Genomic DNA, 10,514 nt, shown 5'->3' on the forward strand with positions numbered 1-10,514 from the left:
ATTGCCGCAGTCCTCCAGGGTGGAGGGAGCCAGGACTCCTGGGTCCTTGGGGGGGGGGGTCAGCGGATGTGTGTCCCCCCCCCGCTCCACCCTTTGCAGCAGCAGGAGAGGAGGGGATCCAACAGGTGCTGCTCGTGCAGGGCTGTACCTGTTGAATTTCCACCCAAGAGCTTATTTTTGTAAAAGACATATTTAATAATGCGTTTTGTATGTACTGTCAGAGGCCCACAGTGGCCGGGGAAAGCCAGTCAGACGGGCAGGATATAAATAGTAAAAATTATTATTATTAAGTAGTGGGTGGACGACACTTCAATACGTTCAAGTTGCAGGAGACTCAGCCCGCATCTTTGGCAAGCTTTACCAGGAGTGCGTGTGTCCCTTCCTCCACCTTTTAACAGGCATTCAGCATTCACACCCGCCCCTGTTGAATTTCTGCCTTCTGAGTGGCCATCTCAGGCTCCAGAGGCTTCCTCTCTCGTCAGACAGGGATGCAATTAGGCTGGGTTTTCTGGGCTCCTTCAGATATGAGCTTTGGGCGGTTTGAGCGACAACAGAAACACCTGCGATGTAGACACCTGAGACAGGCCGTTGCTCCATCCATTGCTGCAGCACTGGCTCTGCACCGCAAGGACTAGCAGCCTGAGATCTCTGCCCAGCCCTGCCATTGGGGATTGAACCTGGGCCATTCTACATGCCAGGCAGCTGCTCCCCCAGCGCTGAGCCAATGAGAGACTGGGATGGTTTCAAGCTGGATGGGGGACAGAGGGAAAAGGGGGTTGGGCTAGATAACCCTGGGACCCTTCCAACTTGACCATTCTGACGCCAGAGCCAGGAGGGCCCTGGGGTGTCGGGCTTGCAGTTCCTACCTGGAAATGCCGGCAGAAATCAAACCTGTGACCTGGCAAAGCAGATAATGGACCGCCAAATGATGACTGTTCCAGTCTCTTGTGTCTTTCTTGGGCATACAAGACACCCCACCTGCTTATTCGTCATTCAGCCCCCAACTTTTGGGAATCATGCTCAGTGATTAGGTGCTTGGCGTCATTCCTTGCTTAAGGGAAAGGTAAAGGGACCCCTGACCATTAGGTCCAGTCGTGGCCGACTCTGGGGTTGCGGCGCTCATCTCGCTTTACTGGCCGAGGGAGCCGGCGTACAGCTTCCGGGTCATGTGGCCAGCATGACTAAGCCGCTTCTGGCGAGCCAGAGCAGCGCACGGAAACCCCGTTTACCTTCCCGCCAGAGCGGTACCTATTTATCTACTTGCGCTTTGACGTGCTTTGGAACTGCTAGGTTGGCAGGAGCAGGGACTGAGCAACGGGAGCTCAGCCCGTTGCGGGGATTCGAACCGACAGCCTTCTGATTGGCAAGTTCTAGGCTCTGTGGTTTAACCCACAGCGCCACCCGTGTCCCTTGCTTACCTCCCCCCAAAATATTCCTTTACCTGTTTACTCCGCTGCCAAGGTGGGATCCTGCTCCCCCCCCCTAAAAAGGGCATTTTGATTTTTTAAAATAAAATCCCAGCTCGACGGCTCCCTGGTCACGAAGTTCAGGTGCTGGCGAGGAATCACAGGGTGGTAGGAATGGGAGGGACCCGGCAGGTCATCTACCCCAACCCGCTGCAAAGCAGGAAAGCAATCATGTTCTGTCGGCCTGAGCAAGATTAGCTCAGAGCAGGATGATGGGAGTTGTAGTTCCCAACGCCTGGGTGTTTCAAGGCCAAGGCTGCCCCAGTGGCCTGGGGGAACCTCCATCGCCCCCTGATGACCAAGTGCAGGAACTATACACAAAGCCTTTCCCCTTTTTTTCCAGGGCAGAAGTAAGTTTTAATTGCAGGCGCCACTATTCCTGTCCATTACACATTTCTCCCTGGTACAACCGTCGCCCCAAAGTAAGACCCCTCCACCCTACAAAAGAAATTGCAAAAAAAGAGAGAAAAGAAATATATATATGACGTGTACACGGAAAGTCCGTTCCTAAACCCCCACACCTTTTCCTCAGAGTATAAATCAGGATTTCTGCCCCGGCTTCGGCCGCGAGAACAGACTTCCAGGAGTCGTATTTTACAGTAGCAGAAACGCTTTTCTAAAGATCCCCTTGGAAAATTCTCCTATGGGGCGCAGTTTGGTTCCCTTTTGGGGGGCAGGGGGGGTCCCCACTGTGACGCCCTCAGCTCCCCCCTTCAGAGCTGCGCCAAATTATTCCATTATTGGCTGCCAGCAACTATGCTCCTCCGGCAAAAAAAGCATGATTTCTCCTGACCCCCAACCTCCCCAAATCACAGATCCCCCTTATCCCACACCCTGGTCCTCCAAGTTCCTGGTCCTTGCTTCCGAGCCCCCAACCCCAACAATTCGGGGCTAAGAGGACGGACACGCAAACACACACACGAGAACCCTAAAATTCTCTTCCTACCCCCCACCCTGTGCCCTATAGAAAAGGGCATTTTGCTATCTCCAATTGGAGCAGAAGAGCTGGCCTCCCGGGAAGTCCCAGACTGGTGGTTTTCTCCACTTCCTCTTCCTGCAGCACCAACACAGCGCCTACTGGAGGATGGGAGGTGCGCTGCAGCGGCTGAAATGTCTGGACCCCAGATGGAGCTGGAGAGGGAGTGGGGGGCCGAGCTGTCCGTTTCTCCTTGGTCCCGCCTCCGCTTCCCCAAACGGGCGCCAGGCCCCCTCCCCGTCCTCCCCCCTCCGCTCTACTCGTACTGGGCGATGAAGACCATCATGGCGACTCCGCCGACCAGTCCCAGCACCTCCAGCAGCGACTGCACCGGCCCCGAGTCCTGCAGCAGCTCGGGGATGACCGAGACGGTGGCCACGTAGATGAAGCCGCCGGCCGTGAAGGGCAGGATCCAGGCCGTGGCCGCCTCGCCCACGCCTTCCGCCAGCAGCGAGCAGACGGTGCCCGCTAGGGCGCCCAGCGCCGTCACCAGCTGAAGCTTCATCGCCTGGCGGAGGGGAGAAAAGGAGGACAGTCTCACCCAAGGCTCTTCTTGCCCAGCACCTCGTGCTCAGAGGTAGACTGCCCCTCTCTAAGGAGGCTCAACCTCTCTACCTCTCTTTCAAATAAGAGAACCTGTGAAGGTGGTGAGAGTCCTGTGTGAGTGTCTGGAGGCGGTTGGAGGATGGATGGCGGCTAACAGATTGAGGTTGAATCCTGACAAGACAGAAGGACTGTTTTGGGGGGGGGACAGGGGGCGGGCAGGGGTGGGGAGCTCTCTGGTCCTGAATGGGGTAACTGTGCCCCTGAAGGACCAGGTGCGCAGCCTGGGAGTCATTTTGGACTCACAGCTGTCCATGGAGGCACAGGTCAATTCTGTATCCAGGGCAGCTGTTTTCCAGCTCCATAGGGTCTCATCCTGCATACCAGCTCCATCTGGTATGCAGGCTGAGACCCTGTCTGCCCAGCGCTGAGGGATTTCTGGCGGTTCCCTCACTGCGAGAAGCCAAGCTACAGGGAACCAGGCAGAGGGCCTTCTCGGTGGTGGCTCCCGCCCTGTGGAACGCCCTCCCACCAGATGTCAAAGAGAAGAACAGCTACCAGGCTTTTAGAAGACATCTGAAGGCAGCCCTGTTCAGGGAAGCTTTTAATGTTAGTATTTTAATATTTTGTTGGAAGCCACCCAGAGTGGCTGGGGAAGCGCAGCCAGGTGGGCGGGGTATAAATAATAAATTATTATTATTATTAACGTATTTCGACCCGTCCCTGCCAGGGAGATCCGTTACCTTCTTCTTGCTGCAGCCGGACTGGACGAGGATTGCGAAGTCGCCCACCTCGTGGGGCACTTCGTGGAGCAGGACCGTCAGGGTGGTGACGGCCCCGACCGTGCCCCCCGCCAGGAAGGATGCCCCCAGCGCCAGCCCGTCCGTGAAGTTGTGGGCAAAGTCAGCGGCCAGGTTCAGGTAGCCAGACACACGCATGGCTGGGGGGGGGGGGAGAGAAGAAGAGGAGAGAGAAGAGAAAGTGAGTGGAGGGCTGTGCCCCTGGACCCCACATTTTAGAAAATCCCAATCGCACCCCCCCAAAAAAATCCAGGGCCCGCCCAAATGCACCACCTCACCAGAGTCGGGGGTCTTCTGCTTCCCCTGGGAGGGGGCTGTGGTTTTCTCCAATGTCTTTCCCCGCAAAGGCTCTTTCTCTGCCTCGTCGTCGCTGCTTTTGGCTTTGGGAACTGGGGAGGAAGAAAGGAAAGTTTTAGGGGGGGCAGGAAGACACCCCCTGCCCCCCAACAGATAAAGCCACGGCAACAAGTTTATCTCCCCCCACCTCAATTAATCTTTATTAATTTCATGCAGTGAATCACAGCTGCAACTCTCCGTTGATAACGTAAATAAACAAAGTAGAACAGAAAAGCTGGAAATATGGTAAATTGTTCCCATATTGAAACTTGCCTCCTCCTCAACCTGTTTCGATACCGACTACATATTAAACATAATCTATTTTACAATTATCCAACGCATCCAAGGATTAGGACATGCTGCAGGAATCCTTCAAAGCCTGCCAACGATTTTACATGTTTACCATGATCTTTTAGATATAATTGTCCCATTCTCTGTTGAATTTTTGATCTGCATGGTTCCATCTCGGCATATTCTAACAGTTTCGTCTGCCCTTCCAGTTTTGTCAGTATCTTCTCTCCTTTCCAACAATGGGCTAACAACATTCTCGCTGCCATACATAAATAATCTCCTTAAATCTTTCGGTATCTTCACGCCCATAATTCCCAGGAGAAAGGCTGCCGGTTTTTGGGGAAAGGTTAATTAAAACGGGTTTTTTTAGTCAAAATAAAAAAATAAAAAAATTCCTTCCAGTAGCACCTTAAAGACCAACTAAGTTAGGGTTTTTTTAGCTCGTTGTAGATCATTTCCCCAAATTCCTTCATCCTTTTGCAAGTTTATCTTGCCCGTCACCCCGAGATCTTTGGCCAAAGGGCTGTGTATAAATCGAACAAAGAACCGAATAAACGAGGAACTTTCGCAGGGGGCAGATTTGGCCCCGGGGCTTTGGCCGCACCCACCGTGGCTGTGTCCGTGGTTGTGTCCGTGGCCTCCTTTGACGTGCCGGACGAACTTCTCCACCACCAGGAAGGCCACGATACCCCCCAGCACCCAGAGGCCCACCGACATCATGTGCTGGTGCTCAGAACCTGGAAGGAGGCCGGGGGGGGGGGGGGAGAGATGAGCAGAAGATGATGAGAAAGAAGAGACTGACGAAGGATCAGGCCCTTGCCCCTGGTGGTTTCTATTTTAATAATAATGACAATAATTGTATTACTTATATCCCACCCATCTGAAAGGGCTGCCCCAGCCGCTCTGGGTAGCTTACAGCAAAATTTTTACAAAAACACCATGAAAGCTCAAACCTTAAAAACCTCCATAAATAGTGCTGCCTTCAAACATCTCTGAAAAGTATTTTTTCCCTTTTCTCTTGGTTTGTTTCTGATCTCTCTTCTCCAGTTTTTATTACATCTTATGTTGAAAGGTGTAAATAACTTCACAACCTTTGGAAGACATCCGAAGGCAGCACTGGATAGGGAGGTTTTTAATGTTTCCAGATGGGTGGGGTAGAAATAATTATTTAATGATTGTTGTTACTGATACACAGCAATAAAAATACAGTTGAAAAGGAAAGTTGATTTCATGGATATCTACTGGGAGGGCGTTCCACAGGGCGGGCGCCACCACCGAGAAGGCCCTCTGCCTGGTTCCCTGTAACCTTGCTTCTCGCAGGGAGGGAACCGCCAGAAGGCCCTCGGCGCTGGACCTCAGCGTCCGGGCTGAACGATGGGGGTGGAGACGCTCCTTCAGATATACTGGCTGTTTAGGGCTTGAAAGGTCAGCACCAACACTTTGAATTGTGCTTGGAAACCTACTCGGAGCCAATGTAGGTTTTTCAAGACCGGTGTTATGTGGTCTCGGCGGCTGCTCCCAGTCACCTGTCCAGCTGCTGCATTCTGGATTAGTTGTAGTTTCCGGGTCACCTTCAAAGGTAGCCCCACGTAGAGCACATTGCAGTTGTCCAAGCGGGAGATAACCAGAGCATGCACCACTCTGGCGAGACAGTCCGCGGGCAGATAGGATCTCAGCCTGCGCACCAGATGGAGCTGGTAAACAGAATTGACCTGCGCCTCCATGGACAGCTGTGAGTCCAAAATGACTCCCAGGCTGCGCACCTGGTCCTTCAGGGGCACAGTTGCCCCATTCAGGACCAGGGAGTCCTCCACCCCCACCTGCCCTGTCCCCCAAGAACAGTACATCTGTCTTGTCAGGATTCAACCTCAATCTATTGACCACCATCCATCCTTTAAATTGTAAGACTGTCTTGTTTCAATTGAGCTCAGGTGTGGCACGTATTCGCCCAAGAGTGGAGTGCAAATTGTCCAGGTAAACTACTAAACTACCTGCAGAGATAGCGCAGGATAGTGCGCACCCCGGAAATGATCTCTTTCAGCTTCTGCCTTCTGGAAGAAGTTAAAGGGTTATAAAGACTAGGACTAGCCACCTGAGAAACAGTTTCTATCCAAATGCGATTTTGGTAGTGGAAGGTAGTCTCTATGGGAGTATATTCTATTTAGAAATGGGGTATCAGAGTTTTTAGGGGGCTAATCAGGCTGAGATAGCAGGCTTGTCAGTTTTTGAATGTCTGATGTAGATTTTTTCAATTTCGTTGTTCTGTATGGGACAATGACAATAAAGATTATTGTTCGCCGAGTTCTTACCCTGGTGAGAATGCCCGTGGGATTCCGGCTTCACGTGGCTGTGTCCTGTGCCTTCCCCGTGGTGGGAGTGCGGCTCTGGAGGGGAGAAGGAACGGGGGACAAAGTCACAGGGCTGGAAGGGACCCCTGAGGGCTATGTAGTCCAACCCCCGGAATCGCAGCTCACTGGGATGAGAGGAGGGGAGGGAAGAGACCCTCCAGCCCAAACAAGAGGGGGCAGGGCGGAGGGGGCAGGACCAGGGGGCTGCCCTTCAACTCACCCAGCGCGTGAGGGATGAGGTGCAGGAAGGCGTCTCCCAGAAGCCCCCCCGAGGCGAAGCTGAGCAGCAGTTTGAGGAGGGCTTGGTGCTGGGAGGTGTTGGACTCCACCGGGATGAGGAAGAGGATGAAGTACGGGGCAGCGCTGATGAGGAGAGTGGCGCCAATGGCCTACGGGTGGGGGGAGAGAAAGAGAGGGTCACCCCCACAGCCAGCAGGAGCCCCTTGGCCCAACCCCAGAGTTGCTGAGCCATCCAGCCCAGGCCGCTGCAATGCGGGACTCGCAAAGGCCCCTCTTTTGCAGATTGAAAACAGATAATAATGATATTAAATTTTATTTATACCCCGCCCTCCCCAGCCAAGACCGGGCTCAGGGCGGCTAACACCCAATATAAAAACAAATGATTGAAATACAACTTAAAAAACAAGATTAAAATACAACACTAAAACATTAAAATTCAACCTCATTTCAGTGGAATTTTTTTGGGGATGAAAACATCAGGTCTTCACCAAGGCTAACTATCCAGACTGGTCCTACGTGGGCCAGAAAAAAAGCCAGGGAAGTCCCCAAATAGGAGTTCCATCACAGAAGGAGAAAGGAAAAAGGAAAGAGGGGAAGGGGATCAAGTTGATTCCAAGCCAAAGGCCAGGCGGAACAACTGTCTTACAGGTCCTGCGGAAAGAAATCGGATCCCACAGGGCCCTGGTCTCATGAGGCAGAGCGTTCCACCCGGCCGGAGCCAGCACTGAAAAGGCCCTGGCTCTGGTTGAAGCTAATCTGACTTCCTTAGGGCCCGGGACCTCTAGGGTGTTGCTGTTTATGGACCTTAAGGTCCTCCGTAGGGCATCCTGGGAGATAACGTTGGATAATAAAAAAATGGGCAAAAGGGATGGCACGGAATTCACCATCAACCCAATGGCAGCTCTCTGTACGGCCACCCTGCTAAAAGCACTTATGAGGAAAGAAACCCCACTGGATATGTGGAACTTGCTTCCAAGACAACACGGAGAGGAAAGCATTGCGGGCGTCTCCCGTCCCCAGAAAGAGCAAAAGACCCCCATCCCACCCAGAGCCCGGGGAAAGGGATCCAGGAAGACCCTTTGCCCCCTCTTGCTGGAAACCACTCACATAAGTCCACAACTGCAGCGGCTCCAATTTCTCCCTCCTCAGCAGAGGTTTCTCGTTCCCAGGGGAGGATTGGGCCCTGCTGGGGCCGCCAGCAGGAGACTCGTGCGAGTTGCTGTGGTGGAGAGGACCGTCGTGGAAATGGCCATGACCATGGTGGTGGCCCTCATGCCCATGGCTGTGTCCGTGGTGAAAATCCTCGTGCGAGTGCCCATGGTGCAAGCCTTCATGCGAGTGGCCCCCGTGCGAGTGGCTGTGTCCGTGGTGGTCCTCGTGAGCGTGGCCGTGCCGGATACCCTCGTGCGTGTGCCCGTGGCCGTCATCGTGGCCGTGCCAGATATCCTCGTGCGTGTGGCCGTCGTCATGTGCGTGGCCGTGCCAGATATCCTCGTGCGTGTGGCCATGGCCGTGAGCGTGGCTGTGGCCGTGGTGGAAATCCTCGTGAGCGTGGCCGTGAAAGCCCTCGTGCTGCGCAGAGGCGCCCCACAGCAGCGCCAAGCAGAGCACCACGGCGGTGGCAACGTCTGGGGGCTGGGGGCTCGCGGACAACCTGCTAGCAGCCATGGCGCCGGATCTGTGGGGAGAAGGAAGGTCAAGGGCTGCACAACCACACCAGCCTTCGAAATTAGCCAGGTGCCAGGCGCATTTTGCCCCTGGCTTTCGACCGCCGGCAACCATGTGAAGATGCCTGGGTGCCAGGATGCTACCTAGCATTTGGGGATTCTTGGATCTGGTCTGTTTTCATGCACTCAGACCTCATCCTGTAGAATTCCATCCATTATACTTTATCTGCACAATCGGAATGGATTTCTGGAACCAAATGGCTTTTTCTGTGCAGTCCGAGCCGGAGGAGCGAAGGACGTCATAGCTAATGGTTGTCGCCCGTCTTCTCTTACCATCCCCCCCCCCCCGCTCATTGCTGGGAATAATATTCCTATGTTGTGAACGATTCGTGTAACCATTAAGAAAAAGAGGACAAAATTGACTGTCCCTGGACCGAGAGACTTTCCTCCTCTAAGTTCTCAAAGATCTTCAGGTTGTCGTCCAAACTAGCCAGATATTTAACTGAGATTCAATCACAGTTCGCCATTTGAAAAACAAGAGTTTAGAGCCGCCTTGCCCCCAAAAGGGCAACTAGACTTTCTGTTTGGGCAGCATGTTTTAAGGAAGACACTGACCCACAGGGGGGGGGGGCGGCTCAAGCAGCCGGTCTACTCGCATCTCTCTGCCCCCCCATGTCAAAAACCCAGATCTTTTCAAGATGCTTTGCAGGATCAGACCCAGGCGCAGGAGAGCCTGCGAAGGATGCTTGTCCCGCAGCCATGGGACCCTCAGCCCAGCCCCTCTTTCCTGCCCCCCAGGGAGGGGGCGGCTGCGTTTTCCGCCCCCGGGCTGGCTTTTCGGGAAGGAAGGAGAGGGGGAAACACGTGTTGGGAGAAGACGGAGGGCAGGAGGGGGGGGAAGCAAAGAAAAGGGACCCCCAAGCGCAGGGGGACTGGGGGAGGGGTGGTCCTCGTTCAGGGAGGGGAGGGAGAGGCTGCGAGTGGGGAGGGACCCCAGGGGGCATCTAGTCCACCCCCTCGCGAGGAAGGGGGCAGCAAGCGGGGTCCACGGAGGGGGGGGGTCCCTCTGCAGACACGGAGGCTGCCCCACCCGCCCCCCAAACGGGGGGGGAGCTTCCCAGAGGGACCCCCACCCATCCCAGGACCCCCACCCCCTATGGGCCAGGAGGAAACCCCCCCCGGTAATCCCTCCCGCCCCCCCCCCCAGCGAGCAGGATTCTCACCCGGCTCTCTCCGGATCCGCTATCTCCTGCCTGAAGCCTGACGTGGCAGCAGAGCCCCGCCCACCAAGCCCCAAACATCGCGGGAACTCCACCCTCCCTCCATTCAAAAAAAAGTGGTAATAATCCCCCCCTCTTTGCCCATCCCTGTGATGGCGCCCACGGAGCGTTTCTGCCCGCGACAAAAATGGCGGCCGCGCACCTTCTTTCCTCCCTCCCGCGATAACTGTAGGGACGGGGGAAATGGCGGCCGCCGGTGGCGACGAACCCTGCCCTCAACAAAGATGGCGACCGCTTGGGGTTTAACGGCCGTTTCCGCGGACGAGGGGCGCCATGATTGTTAAGGGCAGAGTGAGGCGTCGCCTCAATTAGATTATTATATACGTGCCTGTATTTATAATGCTTTATACGTATTATATTAAACTTTTGCATGCACATATATCTTTTGCATGCACATATATATTTAATTTATATTATATATATATATATATATATGAATGCATTATATAATATGCATACGTGTGCGTATAAAATAATATGATATAATTTATATGCTTCTATAGGATATATGATGAGATTGTATTATAGATTTGAGAGGCCCCGCCCCTTCTCCCCTCCCCTCCCGCC

General features: G+C 54.0%; 1 protein-coding gene across 3 annotated transcripts; it reads right to left on the bottom strand.

Moving 5' to 3' along the window:
* Positions 1-1,791: 1,791 nt before the first annotated feature.
* On the bottom strand, positions 1,792-10,154 carry SLC39A7 (solute carrier family 39 member 7). Of its 3 annotated transcripts, none has more exons than XR_014005447.1 (8): positions 8,108-8,833; positions 6,981-7,149; positions 6,722-6,796; positions 5,021-5,149; positions 4,064-4,174; positions 3,729-3,925; positions 2,573-2,950; positions 1,792-2,540 (listed from the first exon to the last, which is right to left on the bottom strand). XR_014005447.1 is itself a non-coding variant. In XM_081184812.1 (8 exons), the coding sequence occupies exons 2-8, from the start codon at positions 8,666-8,668 to the stop codon at positions 2,699-2,701; spliced, it is 1,494 nt and encodes a 497-aa protein (XP_081040938.1). In that variant the 5' UTR covers positions 8,669-8,678; positions 9,891-10,154; the 3' UTR covers positions 1,792-2,698. The 3 variants fall into 3 exon arrangements, 2 of the variants coding, with proteins under 2 accessions (XP_081040938.1, XP_081040937.1); XM_081184812.1 differs by adding an exon at positions 9,891-10,154 and having other exon boundaries at positions 1,792-2,950; positions 8,108-8,678; XM_081184811.1 differs by having other exon boundaries at positions 1,792-2,950.
* Positions 10,155-10,514: the final 360 nt, after the last annotated feature.

This window comes from Podarcis bocagei, assembly GCF_964188305.1.
Source record: "Podarcis bocagei genome assembly, chromosome: 2".
NCBI classification, from domain to species: domain Eukaryota; kingdom Metazoa; phylum Chordata; class Lepidosauria; order Squamata; family Lacertidae; genus Podarcis; species Podarcis bocagei.

Excerpts from the sequence above, each read along its gene's own strand:
- SLC39A7 (XM_081184811.1), bottom strand. The coding sequence starts at position 8,818 with ATGCTAGGTAGCATCCTGGCACCCAGGCATCTTCACATGGTTGCCGGC. Across the intron at positions 6,797-6,980 it reads CCTCATCCCTCACGCGCTGG|AGCCGCACTCCCACCACGGG; the intron begins GTGAGTTGAAGG and ends TCTCCCCTCCAG. Across the intron at positions 2,951-3,728 it reads CCGGCTGCAGCAAGAAGAAG|GCGATGAAGCTTCAGCTGGT; the intron begins GTAACGGATCTC and ends CCCCTCCGCCAG.